Source organism: Syngnathus leptorhynchus, chromosome 5 (genome assembly GCF_054491065.1).
Source record: "Syngnathus leptorhynchus isolate UIUO chromosome 5, UIUO_Slep, whole genome shotgun sequence".
Lineage (NCBI taxonomy): Eukaryota > Metazoa > Chordata > Actinopteri > Syngnathiformes > Syngnathidae > Syngnathus > Syngnathus leptorhynchus.
The window spans coordinates 13,153,751-13,173,723 of NC_141199.1; the positions used below are offsets into that span (position 1 = coordinate 13,153,751).

Below are 19,973 nucleotides of genomic sequence, written 5' to 3' on the forward strand. Positions count from 1 at the left end.
ACTTTTCATTTTTTTTACATAATACACTTATTAGAAATAGGCAGTTACGTACAACCTGTATTCACCATGAACATGCATTCAGTTTGAATGCAAATGTTTTGTAGTAATATATCATCCTGCCCAAGTATCTGTAATGTAACACAAGCTCAATTCAATGAATTATTCCTTCTCAATGCGTGTTATGTATGTGCGCTTAACATGCATTATGACCTTAACACACGCACGAAAACACTCAACGACACATTCATCGTCACAAACACACTCATCACTGTGAATTTGTATTATGATTCCAGTGGCACAGGACACATGGACAGACATACTAAGTTAAATGCGTAGAAACATATCTGTGACAGCACGACACAATCTCCTCTGTTGGAATAGAAGGACGTGGGCTTGATGTAAGCCCAGTCAAAGTTGTCCAGGTTCAGTTTCCTCTGACAATGCTGTTCACTGAGAGCAACCAAAGCACGTACAAAAGCGTATTTGGCTGAGCAGCTGACGGCACACACTGTACGCACCGTGTCAAAGTGGAGCAAGAAAAACGGGTCATCCTAGGAGAGAAAAAGATACAATGTATGTTCAGACCCAGGTTTCACATGACATTTTAAAGAATTTAAGCAGATTTCTAATTATTTCATCGACGTTATTAAAAATATATATTCCTATGTTATTGGACAGTTTCATAATTTCTTTGGAAAACTAAAACTTCTACAGTTTTGAGTAAATTACCAAACATGAGAATGAATCGTTATTATAAAGATTACCACATCAGGGTCTCGTCCATCCACCAGAGTCAAGTCTTGCAGGGACCAAATTTCTGTCCTCCTGTAGCACTCCTGGATGCTGGAGCGTTTGGTGTGGCCCCTTTTTGATCCAGACTTAATGGGAGTCTGTGTCATCTGGCACCGTACAATACATAATTGCACAAGCCTTTTTCTGTTTGCAACTGCAAAAACATTTTGGTTAACATGATTCAGTAAAGGAAAAATGCACCGCTGAAAATTGCAACCACAACACAAAACATATTCCTAAATAAATAACTATCTGACAGACAAATCTGAATATAATTAGCTTTCTTTCTCACTTTGTATTGGATGATGCATGTAGTAGATGTTTGTTACATGCAGTACAGTCAGGAGAGTCCTGAAAATTGATGCGTAATGGCTGAGGAGGAAAAAATATCTATGTGGCTTCTATAATTGTTGTTAAACTGTGGGCTTTACAAGTTTACAATTACAAGCAACAGCAAACAAAGTGGCTTACCTGAGACGCAGAGGAAATGTCTTCCAATCTCTGGTTCTTCAATTTCAATAAATTCCATCAGTCTTTGTTTTGCAGGTCGGAATAAAACCCTTTGCATCTCCTCCCTCAGAAGAGACGACATCACCGTGTAGACAGCGGACCACAATTTAGGATGAACGACTAAAAATGGACAACAAATGTAAAAAGATGAAATTACAACACCTGATAGATCGCAGATGGTGAGGATGGCAGGATGTTTCCTCTCTGGTTGGTGTGTGAAATGAGTGCTTCCTCGAGAACACACACATACACACGCAAACACACACATACTATCCATGCTCCACACTGCACTAATCAGATGTGACCGTCCATGTCTTGCAACTTTCCCATTTTACTATCTTCATAAATACATCGGAGGGACTGAGCAGAAAGCCATAAAGGCCAAACCCTTGCTATTTTTATTGTCACTTAAGCTCCATTAGAACGATAATCCTCATAATCATTATGGTTTCCAGAGAAATATTCAGCAGTTCCTGGAATTCTTTAATACACAAACAGAAACACAGTGGAAAAGCTTACTTTTCAACAAGAATCAAATACACAAATTATAAAGGATTCCTAAAATATGAATTTTATTTTATATTACTATTTAGCATGGTAATATAAAATTACATAAAAATCAAACACACCACGGGAAATAAACAATCTAATTTAAATGTAGTTTGGAATAGATAGAACATAAAAAAACACATTTTATGTGATGCATTTTTGGAATGTGCGGTAAGTGCTATGTAAATATTGTAATAATTTTGTATTTGATTTATTCTTGGAAGCATTCAATTAAATTGATAGTTAGTAGTATGGCCATAAACACAACGACACAGTATAAAAGCAAAAAAACGTCAAATGATCATTCAAATTTATTGCAGTAGATTATGAATATATGGCGCCAGGATTGGTTCTGCTCGATCCGCCATGACTTGGCCAGCACTCAACAAGGCCTAGTGTCGGGACCCTGCCCACATTGATTGGAACTGTCCCGTATTTGACAATACCATCCCATCCTTTTCAGGCAAGCACTCACTGTAAAGTTCCTCCCCCGGTCTTTCTGCTCCCCTCCACTCACTCCCATATCGACATTGCTGTATGGTGTGGCACGTTGCCCAATGTTTCTCTGTGATTAAACGCTTGTTGTGTGGGAAATGGAATTCCCAGAGCACTCTGCATGCTTCCCATTAAGCTCACAAGTCATTGGCTCTCTCCTTGAGCACAGAAGCGCTCCCTTTACACGCACATAAATGCTTAACGCTTAACGACGAGGCCGAGAGATATCACTCGATAATCGGAGATTGCAACAATACACACCGATAATTTCTTTAGCTCCACTTTATGAGAAATATGATCCAAAATTGTAGGAACGCGAGTCCCAGCAGAATGAACGAGACCAAAGGACTGATTTGATTTGTGGTATTAAAGGATTGTGGCTCCATTGGATTTGTCACATTTGCAAAAACAAAGACGCGGTAGTTCCATCGCTAAGTGCTTTTATTATTGTTGTTGGTCCTGATGGTTTTTGTTTGAAAGGCTTTTTGCGTTTGAGATGGAAAGATGAGTGGCTACAGACAGGAAGTAGCTAGGGAAGGAAACGTGTTGAAACTCATGAATAACACATGAGGTTTATCTTACTTACTCATCAGGAGATCTAACCCCATCAATTCATTTTGTCATTATTATTTGCAGAGAGCAGGGGGCATCAAACTCATTTTTGTGGTGGGCCACATCGGGGTTATGGTTCCCTTCGGTGGACTGTAACGTGATGGCTGTGTTAAGCAATTGATTGTTAAAAAATTATGTGAATAGTGGGAAACTAATTAATTAAACTTCAAGATGTCACCTATGGAACAATTCCGAAAAACCCAAACCAAATTTTTTTTTTGTTCCTATTCTATGTCTAAGCAGTCAAACCATGCATGATGTTACGCTGGCTTACAATAAAAGTCAAAATAAATTCCAGCGATAAAACTGACGATCTCTTAACACATCAACAAATAATTTATTGATTCTGGCAGCAGGACAAAGCAACACTGTTCAACAAAGTTTCTCTGGTTGTGTTTTCTGGTCACGTTACATTTTCACTACCACTTGTTACTAAGCAGAGTTCATGACTGCGTAGCCACTTGTCCTCATTTGGGTCACGGGTGAGGTGGAGCCGAGCCCAGCTGACTGGCACGGTGCATGTTTTTGGAACGTATGACCGATTCGATGCGCCCTGAGCAAATTGGGAGAACATCCAAACGGCACAGATTCAACCCAAGAAACTCTCGAATGTAAATCAGATTCGTCATCTTCGAGGCCCACCATGCTGCATTGTATTTACTGTTGTGTTTTTGTGTACTGCATGACATAATTATTAGATCAAACGAAAAGCTAGCCTTGGATCTCGTTGAGCGCTACTGCACACTCGACCTAAATGGAACGACAACCAAAAGAGCTCTGCTGAGTTTATTAGGAAGGTCATCTGTCAGCAGAATCATTATACTTTTATGGTCTGTCGAAAGGGTAGGGCGGGATGTTTAACAAATGATTCAGTCTTTACTACATCAACGTGTGTTTAGTATGACTCACCTGCATGCAACTCTCAGTTTATATGACTCAACAGAGTAAAATGAGATTTCTTCTTTCTAAAAATACTTGGTTTATTGATTAAAAGGAGCAGAATATGCTTTATTTGCTTTGCCTTGAGAGTAGTTTTTATTTGGGCAGTACCTCATAAAATTTCACAGCATCAATAAAAATATAATGTTATATTTAATCTTAATGATAGAAATATATTTGTTCATGAAACTTTAACATATGTATGAAGTTATACACATCAGGTAACACCTGTGCATCTAATATGAAACTATATAAAAAATATCTATGACTTTACAGAGATACTTATTTTCAAAGAGTAATATAGATCCCAGAAACTGCAGTAAAGCTCCAGCATATTGTGACATGTTTATATCACCCTAAAATATTTTAGATGCTCAAATATGTAGAAAGGGTGTGGTGCAGTGCTCACAAAAACCGCACCAATAAATTAATACAGAAATACTTCTGTGATAATGCCAATCAATCAATTGAATCAAAATAGCACTATAATCCCTCATACCGCTCGTGATTTAGCTCTTAAAAAAAAGTGTGTAAATGTATCTCGTGATGTATCGAGTGTGTTTATAAAGGTTGTCTACTGGAGGTGAGGGGAAATCAATCAATAATGTGAGGGGAACCTCGATACAGGAATAGGTGCAACGTCACACCCTATGAAGCTTTTGATTGGGTGTTGATTGAAAGGGAAACCCCCTCTCTCCCGAGCAGGGCCATCCCGACCCCGCCTTTCCCCTGGAAATATAACGTCACATAAATATTAACCTCAATACATGATATATAATCCAAATAACCTATATAGTAGGCACTGCTCTCAAAATAACTATTACAGTATTGCTATGTACAGCGCATTATTTATGTTGCAGGGATGATTCCTCTGTATTTTTCCATATAATAACAAACAAATATGGGTTTAAGATTGTCTATGTAATTATGTAAAAAGAAAAAAAAATGAGTAAAGCAGGAAAACACGCCGTCATTTGCCGCTGCGAAAATCCCTCAGATCCCTGACTGCTTGTGAACTGTACTTGCCAAATAGTGCGCCCTACTGTCTCTATTGCGCATGACTGTACGGCGTAGTATGAAGTAGGCCTCCTGTTTTTCTCCCCAAGCCGGAGTCCTCTTGGCCCCCGCCGCCTCCTCTCGATGCAAGACTACGAGCGAACCGCACAACTGAAAGCTTCGCTGTCGAACGCTCGGCGAGGTGAGCCCGTCGCGGTGCGGTGGACGAATATTGTTTTATTCGGTGTATGTATGCGTGTGTGTGTATGTGTGAGTGAGAGGGAGAGAGGCGCGGAAGCGTTCGGACTGCAGCGGAGGCTCGGAGACTGTTTCCGCACGCTGGAGGGCGAGCAAGGCCCAGTGACCCACATTCTCAGCAGCCTTGTGGATGTGTGTCTATGCGCGCGTCCGTCACGGTGTGTGTATGTGTGTGTGAGTGCGTGCGTGCGTGGCCGCTCGCTGGCGCGTGCGCGTGTTTGTATGTAATGTATGTAGATGTGTGTAGGTGCGTGTATGTGTGTCGTTATTTATGCGTTTTAAAAAAAAAAATGTATTTAGTGGCGATCTTGGCGCGCGGCAGTGTTTGACGAAACGCAGCGGTATTTTACGAAATAATTTTGTGCTCAGTTGTTGCGTGACAGCTAGGAGCTCAAAAGCAGTTTTGCTGTGATATGGTGCCAATATTGCATTTTTTCCCAAAAATAAAAACGAATGCGTTATTTGTCGTGTTGGTCTCGCTCGGTAAGCGCGAGTGTAACGGGAGGAAGAATCGAGTTAGCTAAATTGGCAGGTTTCGGTAGCAGAGCTTAGTTAGCATGTTAGCTAGCTACAGTATGTGGGTTGCTCTCCCGGTTGTATAACGAACACCTGTGGCACATTTGCTTATTCTTTTATTCACTCGATTTCGAGCGATTTGAATGCGGTATTCCTTTTCGACGTGCTGTTTTTGAGCGTGCACATTGTAAATAATGGCTGCATGAAATAAAAGCTTAGCCATGAGGATTACTGTACAGTAGGTCATGGTAGCGCTTCCCCAAAGTGGAGCCACTACAGGGTCAAGATGGTTGCTGAAAAACTTCCAATATTTCACCAGTGGAGTTGACATTGTTGTTTGGAAGATGTTATTTGTTGCCACTGTTTGCCCATTTTCACCTTCTATAGGACTGCTATTCTGTTATTGAAGTTGGGTTTTGAAATAAGCAATGGCCTTGCTCAGTTGTACAGTTGTGGAGTTACCAGCTTCATTTTAAGGAACACCAATGTGTTTGCTCACAGACTTGTTTTCTCCATTATTTGTGTAGATTTTCAGTTATTCAGCTTTGGTAACGGCAAAGATAGAATGCAGGCTTCTGTCTGTTGAATTTGTTGTTGATTGTCTTTGTCACCCAAAATTTTCAAAACGACTTAGGCGATTATGCCGTGATTGTTTCGTACAATTAAAATGTCTGAGGATGTTGGTGTTTTTTGGGTTTTTTTTTGGACCATTTCAGATTTTAAGTCCTACGATGACTACTCTATATTAAAAAGTATGATATGATTGCATTCATTTCTTAATTAATTTTTGATTAAGATTATTCGTGTTCCTTTAGGCTTGTTAAAGTGATCTAGCTGAGGGCCAATATGAGCAAAACATTTTTTTTTTAATGTCAGATGACAATATAAGTTATAATTTTGAATAAAATAACATTTTGTACAGTATTTTTTGGGGTCAAATATACCAAAGAGGTGCAAAATCATTTTGCAGTCACTGAGCTATTTGTTCGTTCATTTATTCATTTAAATGAGCCCAATGTTGGCCTCTAGCATTTGCATGCATGTCAAACAGTGAGCATGGGTTCTCATGGTTTGTCTATTGACAGGCTTCGTGTGTGTTTGTGTGTACATTGCAGGCGAGGTGTGGCTCACACAGAAAGATCTGTAAGCTCTCAGGAAAGCCTCTAAAACAACAGGCTCTGCCTCAAAGGGGCATTCTAGTGACTGAGTAAGTTGACAGTTTGAAATCATCCTTTTTTTCCATAACTAGGTCACTGCACTCCAAAACACTTTTTTAAGAGCACTGTATGGAAGCATTACAAATCATTCATTTCAGCATTGATGTTTTGTATACAGAGTGTACCTAAAGGCATTAGAATTATTTTTCTTGACTCAATGTCGACTAGTCATTCTATTTTTATAAGAAAAAAACTAAGACGCAAACTTAAAATTAGAATGGAAAAAAGTTTTCTTGTCGCTCTTTTGATGTTTATATGTGGTACCAAATTTTTTTACACACTGCATAAACTTTTTTTTTTCATGTTTTAGTTACTATAGCCACAGCCTGACGTCAGGTGAAATCTGACCCCAGACTGACCTTCAGTGTCTTGTTCTGATTTTTCTGACAGGTTTGGCAAACCACCATGGCTTTTCTGTGGTCTGGTGACCCCTGATGACCCCTGGCTTTAACCCCTACTTACCCTTTTTAAACCTCTGAAAAAAAGTCATTTACTCACACCGTGCATGAGCTGCAGTGGGGTGAGTGAACACACAAAATGCATTCACACAAAATGCTACACTGTCATGCATTTAAAATAAAATATAAATAAAACTAATTCTAAATGTAAATATAAATATAGCAAGTTATTCTCTGTTAACCTGTGTATACTTTGCATGTGAGCAGACTTCATGAGCCGTGTGTGTGTGTGGGGGCTTGATTTTGTTTGGATTTCTCGCCTTTTGTCATCAATGTAAGCACTGAGATTTTCCTTAATGTTTTGCTATTCACAAGGATTAACAAAGATGCTTTTTTTTTTTTTTTTTAAATCATCAATAAATCTATGTTTGAATGGGCTTTAAAATACAGCCTTGCCAGCATGTTAGAACTGATTGCATTTGGTAAAGCTTCAGTTTTATTCCTGTACAAGAAATGCACTTTTGCCAATATCCTGATTAGGTAACATTTTTTTCTTCTTGTCTCTACCAAACCAGCAAGAAAGGAACATGTCTTTTCAGAAAGCCAATCTTGCCGTTTGTGGACAAATGTGTGTGTGCGTGTGTGTTTTTTTTAATAGCAACTTGAGTTGTCATCACTTATTCAGTGAAGAATTTTATCCATCTGGGGTATTGTTCTGGGCAGGCTGCCCAAATTGAGACAGTCTGTAGGAACTGCTGCTTTATTCTTACTTTGTGTTATTGTTTTTTTGTACACAACTAAAAGCCCTAGATTGGTCCAATATAAACGTGACTACACTTGTTTCTGTTATCTTAGTCAATGTAATTCTATTCTAAATGTGAAACCGTTGTAGGTTATTACATGTTTCCCTCCATTCTTTTCAAGGTGGACTTCCAAATGCCTACCTCACGCCTAAAAAGCAAGTCACCACAACCACAGCCCTGAGAAGCAGCCACCATGACATCAAGCATAGGGTAAGTTATAGCATCCATCCACGATGCCATGATATATTTTTTTGCATTTTATACTTGAGAAATTACGGTAGTCCCTCACATCTGTATTTGATTCTTTGTGTGGTTTATGAAAACTTTCCCTCTTTTTGAATGTAAATCCCTCAAGAAAGTGCACCCTTCATATGTCAAAGTAGGTTGGGAGTAAAACTTGAGCAGAAAGTAAAAGATTCAATTTGATCTCAGTCATAAGAAAGGGAGCCAAAACGTTCAAGTTGATTTTACAAATGCTCTGGTAACCTTCTTGGCAAGCGCAACACATTCCTTCGATCTTTCTTTGTCTGCCTCGCTTTCTGTATGACCCAAAAATAAACCGGCCGCTGGCATGTTGGAATTCTCATTAGCCAACATCCTCCATTAGCTATTCTTACCAATGCATATCTGCTTTCAAGCCACCCGCAAGTGTGTGAACGTGGAGAAAAACAAAAAGTGCAAGACTAAGGTATAGTTTCTCAAAGCATGTTTTTCACCTCACACAGGGATGATTGTAGCATCTTTGATGGGTTGATGGAAGAAGATGAAAAGGACAAAGCAAAACGGTAAATTGCCTACAAATACTAGTATTTGATTAATCACTAGAAATTCCCACAATGTCACACCCGCTTAACTAAACCTGCCTTTGAAATGCAGCGTGTCCCGCAACAAGTCTGAGAAGAAACGGAGAGACCAGTTCAATGTCCTCATCAAGGAACTCGGCACCATGTTGCCTGGCAACACCAGGAAGATGGACAAGTCCACGATCCTGCAGAAAAGTATCGACTTCCTGTGTAAACACAAAGGTCAGGTCGCCTCACTTCCTGTTTCTGTGCAGTACATCACCGGGCAAAATCTTCCAGCTTCCTAGTTAACATCATTTCTGTGTTTATTTTCATTACAACAACTTGAGCGAGACCTGTTGGAACCTCCAGAATCAAGCAGTCATTTTGTGATGCGAGTTGTAATAATAAAAAAAAAAAAAGATCCCAATCTTTGCAATGTAAAGTGTTAATTGTTGCAGGCTCAAGCTGTCAGTTCATCCTTTCGATGCTCACAAAGATTCGCTAGTCTCTTTTGTGTCCTGCATGGTATTGGTTGGCCAACTCCCAAATTTTGGTTTGACTCTTGAAGCAGATTTTGGAGAAAATGATCACTTTTGGGTGTTTGATTTGAAGGTTCCACTGGACTTTTTAATAGCCAATGGCTTTACTCTCACTGAATAGTATTACCTTTAAGCAGCGTGAAGAATATTTTGTGCTCAATACATTTTCCAGACTCCTGTTGTGACACTGCTGGGTTTGTTTGTTGTTTTTTGGTGCCTTGCACCTCTTTATTGTATAGTCCTATACTCGGTTCCATCTCTCAAAAAAATATATATTTTTTTCCCTCATTAGAAATCGCTGCCCAGTCAGAGTCCAGTGAGATCAGACAGGACTGGAAGCCTCCATTTCTTAGCAATGAGGAGTTCACCCAGCTCATGTTGGAGGTCAGTCATCTAACTTCAGTTTTATTCTAAACATACTTATCAAGTTATCAGGAAACGCTACTACCACTGTTGTAGATTAATAATAAAGAGTGTGGTTTTGTATTTCCCTGACATTATTAGGCACTGGATGGCTTCTTCATAGCAATAATGACTGATGGGAATATCCTCTATGTGTCAGAGAGTGTCACTTCATTACTGGAACACCTTCCTGTGAGTATTCCAGTCTATATTTTGTTATTCTAAAGTCATTGCTCATCTTTTTACTCTTGCGTGCTAGGTAACATTGGCAGCTTGTGTTAGTAACTAGTAACTAGCATGGAACATCAGCATTTGTAAATCTGACTGCACAGCACAGAATATTTAACTTGTTATGTTGCCGGAATGTGCAGTATAAAGGTACACATTTAAACCTTTTTTTTTTTCTTTCTTTCTTGGCTTGGCAGGCGGACTTGGTGGACCAGAACTTGTTAAACTTCCTGCCAGTTGGAGAGCATTCAGACGTGTACAAAGCCTTGTCCACGCACCCCAACGACCCAGAGAGCCTCACATCAGATTATTTAAAGAGTCAGTAACAGAGAACTCATTATTGTGTAATGTATTTGTAACGATAGATTTCCCAATTTTTTGTTTACAGTTTAATATGAAATACTGGTATTAGGAATATAATGGGAGATTTTAGTTTTACCCCCAAAAGTAGTAATATTAGTAAAGATTGTACGTCAGGTGGATCATTGTACATCATCTACTGTACTAAGAACTTGTCCCCTAAATATTATTATTAATTATAGTAGATCATTTAGTTGACAGAAGCATGTTTTTTTTTTCTCCTGCAGGTAAAAACTATATGGAATTTTGTTGTCATATGCTCCGAGGGTCAATTGACCCCAAAGAACCTCCCATCTACGAATATGTCAGCTTCATTGGAAATTTCAAGTCGCTCAACAATGGTATGTCACTTATTAGTAGACTTAAATTCAAACAGTAGCATTTTTTTTTTTTTTTGTCCGAATGAGTTTGAAGCAGCTGCTTCTCATTTGACATGCTCAGAGCTTGCTCTGTTCTCTTGTAGTTCCGAACGTGACTCGGAATGGTCTGGCGGCTGTATTACAGCGCTCTCTACAGCCAGCCTTTGATGACCAAGTGTGCTTCGTGGCTACTGTACGCCTCACTAAACCCCAGTTCATCAAGGTACTCTCAGATGTATTCACCCGAAAATCTGGTTGGGGGAAAAACTACAGCACATAAAATAATGCTAAAATATAGTTTTTATTATATTCATAGGAGATGTGTACAGTAGAAGAGCCCAATGAAGAATTCACCTCTAGGCACAGTTTAGAGTGGAAGTTCCTCTTTCTCGACCACAGGTAAACAAATTTTTTTGCTATGGATATATAATTGTTTATTAGATTCAACTAGATTCAACTAGATTCAACTTTGACTTTGACTTTATCTTTGACTTTTGATTTTATTACATTTACTCTAAATTGATACAGCACCACTCTTGTTTTGTACTAATGTATTTCTTTTTCTCAGAGCTCCACCAATTATAGGCTACTTACCATTTGAAGTTCTGGGAACTTCAGGGTACGACTATTATCATGTGGATGACCTGGAGACGCTTGCTAAGTGCCATGAACACTGTGAGGGCTCACTTCGCTTTGACTGCATCGCTAAAATTCTTTCCATGTACTTCTTCTCACAGCTCTGTGGCCGCCCCCTTTGTCTTTTCCTTTCTTAGTGATGCAGTACGGTAAAGGGAAGTCTTGTTACTACCGTTTCCTGACGAAAGGTCAACAGTGGATATGGCTGCAGACGCACTACTACATTACCTATCACCAGTGGAACTCTCGGCCCGAGTTTATTGTCTGCACGCATACAGTCGTCAGGTATAATGAGGAAAAGAAATCCTCTTGCCGTTTTTTTTTTTTACCAAAATTCACTTTAATGAGGTCACTCCAAAAACTAAAAATGTCTTCATAATGACTCAGAAATCTCTTCCTTCCTCTCTCAAAAACATCTCTAGCTATGCAGAAGTGAGGGCGGAACAGCGAAGGGAGCTGGGCATTGAAGAATCCAAACCAGAGGTCACTATGGATAAGGTGAAATATTGTTTTCTATTCGTTTTTTTTTTTTTCATGGCACCGCATTCAAGCAAATACATTAGATTAAATAAAAGAAAGAATTAAGTGAGAAATACTTGCAAGCAATTCCCTCAACACAAAAATCAATAGGTACAAATCTAGAATATTTTTTTGACTTCTTTGTATTAATACAGAGAACTGTGATAAACTGCATCCCATTTACTCTTATTCTGTGCCTGACAGAGCCAGGACTCTGGTTCAGAGCTGAACACTTCCAGCCTCAAGGAGGCATTAGAAAGGTTTGACCGCAGCCGAACACCCTCAACCTCTTCACGAAGTTCCCGCAAGTCCTCATCACATGTATCGGACAACACTTGCACTTGTAAGTAAAACGCCACTTTTTGCAAGCTAGATTTGAGAAACATTGACATACAGTGTGGGCATAGTCTCTGATACAAATAATGTAAAAAGTAAACTTTTTTTTATTTTTTTAAAGCTAATCGCTGATTCTGTTTGTGCACCAACAGCTTCCAAGCTTCATATGGATACAGCCACACCTCCGCGACAGTCCCTGGCTTCAACCATGGAGATGACGTCCCAGCGTCGCTCATCCATTAGCAGCCAGGTGAGACTAAACAAACTTGAGACAGCAACATGTTGCAAACTGTTTCGCCCCATATTCAATTTTATTAGATTATTTTAATAAACCATTAATATATTTGTCCTAATTGTTTGTCCGTATCTGCAGTCCATGAGCTCTCAGACTACTAGCCAGAGTGTCACTCCGGGTATGATCACGCAGCAGCAGCAACAACAGCAGCAACAGCAGCAGCAGCAGCAACAGCAGCAGCAGCAGCAACAACAGCAACAACAACAACAACAGCAGCAGCAACAACAGCAGCAGCAACAACAACAACAACAACAGCAGCAGCAACAACAACAACAACAGCAGCAGCAACAACCACAGCAGCAGCAGCAGCAACAACCACAGCAACTGCAGTCAAACGTACAGGTAAGACACTACTACTGCCTTCTGTGCTCGTTTCTCTGCGTCAAAAATCATTGATCGATCGATCGTGCATACATGCATTACATGCTATCATTAAAAATCTTTCTTTTCCCATACCCTGCAGCCGGTGATGGAGTTCTCAGCACAGGTGAATGCTATGCAGCATCTTAAGGAGCAGCTGGAGCAAAGGACCAGAATGATACAGGCCAACATTCAGCGGCAGCAGGAAGAGCTAAGAAACATCCAGGAGCAGCTACAGAGGGTCCAGGGCCAGGGTATTCAGGTAGAACCAATACAGTCTATAGTGTTACATACACTTTTATTTTTAGGAAAGATGTTCCTTGCAATTCATCGTTCATGTCTGAGCTATAATATACAGTAAATATGATGAACACACTCATGCAGAAACTATTGCCGGCCACGGGTCATGTTCAGAATTGCTGACATCACATGTCACCCCACCAAGAAGAGACTCACTCTATGCTAGGATCATAACCTTAAGGGTACACTAACTGACATCGTCTCCAGCTCACAACCACACAATGGCCGTGTGTAATTTTGGCCTGTTTACTCCTGGAACTAGTTTTAATCAGTGACTGCTGGAGTGCTGCCACAAAGTAGTTTACCACAATTGGCAACAGTAATACCAGCTAAAATTATACACCCACAACCTGAATATCTTCTTCACCTCAATTTCACCACGGATGTATTTTCACGTGCTTGAGCGTATCTGTGTCACTGGGAGACTCAAGTGGCAGAACTGGCTCAACTTCAATCAGTCCCAGTACTTAAATACTTCATTCACCATTTGAACTTTTCTCTACTGATCCCAGTGACTGATTTTCAGGGGTTAAATTCAGGGGTTGTGCTTTCTTCAGTATGCACTCAACACCTAGTCGCGTTGCATAATTTCATAAAAGTCAGATTTACACAAACTAAAATTTAATAAGGAGAAATTTCTGCACACAATTTCCAAAGCTGGGAAATGACTTTACTTGAACAAAGACAGAAAGCGTGTGGGCAGTTGCGACAGCCGTCTGACCTAGAAACAGAATGTAGTAATTCTCTTGGAAAACCATTATCATAGAAAACAGTTGCCCACTAAGTCATGTTTTTCTTTTTTAGTCCATGAATGTGCTTACACAAAAGAAATGTGTGCTCATTGCAGATGTTGTTGCAGCAGCCGGGTGGAGCAATGAACATGCAGCTCCCCCAGGTGGCGCCGGTCCAACAGGCGAGTGCTCTGAGCAATCAGGTCCAACAAACGGCAATCAACCCGGTCCATTCGGGAACACCGCAACTTACCATCCAGCAACAGGCGCCTCCTCCTCAGCAAAGCCTTCAGCAGCAGGTGGGACGCAAGAAATTGCACACAAATACAACACATATACTCAACGGACCCTCCAAAGTTGAACGAAATCTCTTCCGTGATGCTTATTAACTTCTAAGTTTTTCTAGTTTCAAACATGGCTTTAATTAGTTCCAGGCTCAAACCGTCAGCATCATAAAACCTTAAGTACCGGATAGGCTTCTTTTTTTATTTATTTATTTCAAGTATGCTTAACATTTGAACATTCATACAAGGGTTAAGTTAACCGCTGTGTAGAAAAGTGAAAATAAACTAGGCCAAAATTCTCATATCTGATCACATGATCAGATTAGGAAGTCGTTTCTGAAACATTGTGCCTCTGTGTTTATTTTTATTTTTTGTTTTTAGTGTTTGTAGCGTAATTTATGCATACAGCATACAGTATGTGTTTGCGCTGCAAAAATGAAACTACGCACATGTTTTTAGTTTCCGCCAATAGAGCAATATATATTTTATTCCAGTTTTAAATTCAATGCAATCTCTGGTTCTGCATGAAACTATGCGAATGATGCAGCTGCAAGCCATTTTCTCATTCTGTGGCTTTGAGCTTTCCCATAAAATTTGTTGACCGTATCTCCGACTGTGTGCATTTTGCATCGGAGGAAGATAAATAAAGACATTGCGAACCGGAGAAATTCGATGCAAACTCTGAAATGGATCTAAATTGTTGTTTCACTCCCCCCCCTGCAGACCCAACGGCAGTCTCAACAGCCCCCTCAGGCTCAGCCACAAACCCAAAACTCTGTGCCGACCCAACTGTACAATACCATGATGATCTCCCAACCGGGGCAGCACAACGTGCTGCAGATCAGCACCAGTCTGCCGCAGAACAACACGCAGCAAGGCACAGCTGTGGCCACCTTCACGCAGGACCGGCAGATCCGGTACATTTGTCAATTCAATGAAGGTATTTTAATAGCTTTGTGTAGGAATGAAGTGTTGTTATTTTGCTTTCTACGACAGTTTTCCAGCAGGGCAGCAGCTGGTGACCAAACTTGTAACGGCTCCAATGGCATGCGGTGCTGTCATGGTTCCCACCTCCATGTTCATGGGCCAGGTGGTCACCGCATACAACCCCTTCGGTGGGCAACAGGTAAAGATGAAGTTGCATTGATTCATATTTTGGGGTAGGGTCTTGCTCTTTGTTTGTTTGAATATCTTCCTCTACGTTCCCCATTTCAACTCCTGTACATCTTCAGCAGGGAGGACAAACACAGACACTGACTCTCCAACCAGCGCAACCTTCCCAGGGTCAGACTGACGCCTCCAACCAGACGGCTGTGGTGGCACAAAGCGGCCAACAGGGGCAGCAACAACAACAACAGCAGCAGCAGCAGTTCCTACAGGTACCACGAGATGGCAGTAAAAGTGCATCAATGAAATGCTATTGTCAAGCATGTCAGTGGAAATAAGTCGAATTGCTCTGCGTTTTAGAGTATGCTATTTTCTGTGCTCCTACTGCTTTTTAAATAGAAAGTGGGTGAGAATTGGGCTTCTGAAAAGTATTTCCCCAATGAGTTTCATTTTTTTGAATTGAACTTGTAAAATGAGTAAATTTTCCTACACACCTATTTCAACTCACTCTTGTCTTCCCACTAACAATTAACTTCAGAGTGGAAATTGATTCCATCACACAAACGTTGCGCTCATAGGTGTACCCATTTTTTTCCTGTTAGGGCACTCGTCTTCTCCACGGTAACCAGTCCACTCAGCTAATTCTACAGGCAGCCTTCCCACTTCAGCAGCAGGGTACCTTTACCCAGACAACTCATCAACAACAGCAGCAGCAGCAACAACAACCTCAACAGCAGCAGCAACAACAATCACAACAAAGGCAACAACAGCAACAATCCCACCACCAGAGGCATCCGCAGCAGCTCAAACCCCAACCCCAGAAACAGCAGAAAGCGCCGTCGTCGCACAGGACCGACAGTGTCAGCAGCCAACCGCAGTAAGGTTTGGAGGGCCTGTTGGAAAAGAAAAAGGAAAAGTCCAAAGGCCTGCCACATACATTTGTTTTAATTGTGTGCTTGGCAAACCTTTCCAGCTAAAAGGTGGGATCACGGCAACAAAGAAATCTGCAACTCCACGAGGATCTCATGAAAGAGCATCCATCACCAGTAACGGCTGGACAAATGAACTCCTGGCAAGCTCCCCCGTTTTTCCTTGGAAGGGAGCGAGATAGTCTGTGGAATATGACACAAACACCTCATCGCCACGGTAACAGAAGACTGTCGGAGGTGTGTCAAAATGGACTAACTAACCATGTACAAATTTCCTGTATGATATTGAGAAAAATGTGTAAATATCCAATATAGCCTAACAGGAAATGGAAATGTAGTATTTTATATGATTGCATGGAAAAAATAACTGTGTAAGCTTTTATTAGTCGCTTTGACTTTTTTTTTTTTTTTTTTTTACTTCGTTCAAAGTGTTTCTTGGTGTGTTGACAAAACCCCTCAAATGACCCAATCCCCCCCCCCCCCCCCCTCCCTTTTTCTCACTCAAGTCCACAATTAGCTTGTAATAGTCTGGTTGGGGGAGTCAAAGGTGAGTGAGGTTATTTTTTTTGCAACTCAAGTGTTTGTAAAGCACTGTGACATTTGCCCTTTTAACCCCTGCCCCACCCCCGAATTGCTTTTCTGTGTAAAGGGCAAGGCACGGAATGGAGGGGAGAAGGACCAAGTCCACCCCACTAGTTCTCTGCCTTGGGAAGTACGATGAGAGTCGTAACAGAGGTGGGTTGCCACCTGTATGTGAGGAAATTCTGCAATGCTACGTTGTGTTGAAAGCAATTTTTGCTTTTCAGCAAAGTATTTGACGTCACGCTAGGTGCTGATGTCACACTTGTGACCATCATAATGCGGGCTGCGGAGTCATGAAATGAAAGCGCATACAGTAAAAAGGCAAATGCTGACCTTCTGCTATAGCTCTGATCTGGCAATTTTGCAGGATCTCTGTGTAAAAGAAGCTATTGACATTGTTTTTTTTTTTAACTCTTTAAAACAAAAGAATTTTGATTACAGTCCAACTGAAATGTTTGCGGGATGATCACAAATAAGATTTTTAGTGATTCAAAGTGCCAATTACATAGTTCTGTTAGTTTGAATTCCCAACAGCAAAGGCATACATACGCAAATCTATATTTTAGAGCTAACCCCTAACAATGCTCACGCAAGTGTGTGTGTGTGTATAGTATATATATATATATATATATGTAGAAGGGATTATTTTTTTGAACATTCAGAGAGCCCTATACGTAACAAACAGTATATCCTCATGAAACTTTAGCACTTGATGTGGTTGTGTACAGTAAATCACTGTCCGAGACCTAGTCGCTTGTCAACTGTGGCATGACTCTTTGTGTGAGAAATGTATCGTGTGTGTGTGTGTGCGTGTTTTGTGAGAGAGCTTTTTTGGACGTGTGTGTGTGTGTGTGTTTTGTGAGAGAGAGCTTTTTGGGGGAGTGTGTGTGTGTGTGTGTATGTGTGTGTGTGTGTGTGTGTGTGTGTGTGTGTGTGTGTGTGTGTCTTACAGTAATTGACTTAGTAAGGGTTTGAAGTTGCCGGATGGTACTTGCACTCTCAGGAATGTGGGAAGTTATGCTTCTGCCTCAGTCTGGAACCAGACCAGGAAGGGTTAAACTGTGCTGCTGTAATGACCGGCGGCTAGAGTTAGAAAAAGTCACAAGGAGTGTGGTGACTGATGATGGTGATGATGATATGACCCACATTCCTCTACAGACAAAAAAGTAGAAGTCCTCTTTTGGACCTGTAAACCTCAACATGGGACATTTGTCTCCTGGTCTCTTTGGGATCACAGTTTAACCCTTCTCTTCCTCGTTGGGCCTCAGAAAAAGAATCATGCAGTTCACTACAATTGTTCCTCAGTTCTCAAGCAGCAGTAAAAAAAAAAAAAAAGCAGGACCAGATCAATGGGGACCTCCTTACTCCACTAGTAAGCCATATCAAACGCAAAAGCCTCGGTCTGAAGGAAAGTGTTGACGTTCGGTGAAGGGGAGTCATCTTAGGTTCTCTTCCAGAATGTGTTTCAGTGGTGTAACCTTCAAAGTCAAACTCCACTTTAGACTTGTCCAACATTTCCAAACGTTTTTGTTTTGTTTTTTGTATGAGTAATGTAAAGCAAATGGATTTGCGCTAAATGTCGCCATCAAGCTTGTTCCTAGTTAACCGTTGTATAGTAAAACAAAAGTTTCTTTTAAGTGTTTCACTCGGAATTCAGTCTTCCAACATAACATGGAGCAAGAACAGAAGTCGTTTGTTGGTAAGCTCTCGATATTGTGCTTTCAAAAGTTATCAACATTTGTCAAGTTAACATTGATGCAGCTAATATTTCAATTTTTTTCATTTGTGGTGCTCTCTGCCATCACTTATCGTGTGATGGCATCAAATAAAAAAAAAAAAAAAAATCACAATTACCTGACGTCGGTCGCTATGTTTGCTGTTTCGACATGTTTTCCTTCAAGCTTAGTTTAGGATGCTTGACTTTGGAGGTTCCACTGCACATCTTTAGTGTGTGCGTGCTTGTATGTATGTGTGCACGGTGAATATTGTGTGTCTTGTTCCTGAGTTGTTCGTGTATTTCTCAGGGGGGAACAATATTGTTAACCCCCTGGCGATAGCCAATCAGTTCTTGCGTTGCAGTATAAAGAAAATTGTAATATTCAAGAAACTTTCCTTGCCGGTTGGGCTCAGTGTTCTGGAAGCCCGTGTGTGGGACTGCTCAACTTGAATAAGTATGCGTGCGTATGTGTCTGTGTGAGAAAGTGGCCGAATGTGTGTGTTTGTGCAAGCATGCTAAACATGTCACTGTCAAACCATCTTATTTTCATATGGAAGTAGATGTGAGTGAAAAAAAAAAAAGTGGGTGTTTGTAGACGATGCAGCACGAGTCCCCCCACCCCTTCCCACCTTGCAGAATTGTTGTTAAATGACTGACAGCCCAACACTTAACCATAGTAACACATCAAGCCAATCTCGAAAAGAAAAATTCTATTTCTTGCAACATTGACCACTCACCACATAGTAGAAAAACTCTAGATCATCTTTAGCGTGTGTGAGGCATCACTCTGAAGCGTAATGCCAATCTGTTCCTTTCTCGAGTGTGCGTGTCACTGATAAGCCAGCCCAAAGAATGTACAGTAGGTGTTGTTTTTATTTTTATTTTTAAAAAAGACTAATGGATGTTGTTGATGACATGAAAGAAGGAAAAATATGAGAAAGAATATGTCTTGCAAAAAAAAAAAGAATAGATTATAATAATGGACAGGTTTAACATTATAAAAGAAGCTCTGAATTTTTTTTTTTTTTAACTATCCCCAATCAAATTGAGGTGTATTATATTTAATGTATCAAGACAATGGCCGCCCCTCTTCACAGATGACCTACCCACAACATAAATTGGTTGAAATGCTAATGTAATACTGTACACAAAAGACAACCGTATTCTGTGTAAAACGGTGCTATGCTTTCTTGTACTGTATGTACCCTGTATGTAGTTATATCCCTGTGCTCCTTTTATCTATCCCAAAGTCAAATGTTATAATAATCAATATTTTGAAGCAAAAAAAATGTTATTGTTATTATAACCCCCCCATCTCTCCTCTTGGTCGATTTGAAAATAAACACAGCTGCAATTATATTTGGCAATGTGAATGACTTTTCCTTAAAAAAAAAAAAATCAACACATAAATTGGACAGA

General features: G+C 40.3%; 2 protein-coding genes across 8 annotated transcripts; one reads left to right on the top strand and one right to left on the bottom strand.

The window, feature by feature from the left end:
- Positions 1 to 281: 281 nt before the first annotated feature.
- exoc1l (exocyst complex component 1 like) lies at positions 282 to 1,384 on the bottom strand. Its single transcript, XM_085913202.1, has 3 exons — positions 1,264 to 1,384; positions 765 to 946; positions 282 to 551 (listed from the first exon to the last, which is right to left on the bottom strand). The coding sequence occupies exons 1-3, from the start codon at positions 1,382 to 1,384 to the stop codon at positions 282 to 284; spliced, it is 573 nt and encodes a 190-aa protein (XP_085769328.1).
- A 3,576-nt stretch (positions 1,385 to 4,960) lies between these two features.
- clockb (clock circadian regulator b) lies at positions 4,961 to 19,913 on the top strand. Of its 7 annotated transcripts, XR_015066004.1 has the most exons (26): positions 4,961 to 5,095; positions 6,783 to 6,874; positions 7,275 to 7,404; positions 8,207 to 8,295; positions 8,811 to 8,870; positions 8,962 to 9,110; positions 9,702 to 9,793; positions 9,914 to 10,003; positions 10,237 to 10,357; positions 10,627 to 10,740; positions 10,863 to 10,981; positions 11,075 to 11,157; positions 11,327 to 11,433; positions 11,532 to 11,679; positions 11,817 to 11,892; positions 12,118 to 12,256; positions 12,402 to 12,499; positions 12,623 to 12,886; positions 13,008 to 13,166; positions 14,052 to 14,234; positions 14,943 to 15,136; positions 15,216 to 15,345; positions 15,452 to 15,598; positions 15,929 to 16,492; positions 16,762 to 16,802; positions 16,905 to 19,913. XR_015066004.1 is itself a non-coding variant. In XM_085911421.1 (25 exons), the coding sequence occupies exons 4-25, from the start codon at positions 8,279 to 8,281 to the stop codon at positions 16,301 to 16,303; spliced, it is 2,769 nt and encodes a 922-aa protein (XP_085767547.1). In that variant the 5' UTR covers positions 4,961 to 5,095; positions 6,783 to 6,874; positions 7,275 to 7,404; positions 8,207 to 8,278; the 3' UTR covers positions 16,304 to 16,724. The 7 variants fall into 7 exon arrangements, 5 of the variants coding, with proteins under 5 accessions (XP_085767547.1, XP_085767545.1, XP_085767548.1 ...); XR_015066003.1 differs by having other exon boundaries at positions 16,762 to 19,913; XM_085911421.1 differs by lacking the exons at positions 16,762 to 16,802; positions 16,905 to 19,913 and having other exon boundaries at positions 15,929 to 16,203; positions 16,300 to 16,724.
- The last annotated feature ends 60 nt before the right edge of the window (positions 19,914 to 19,973 follow it).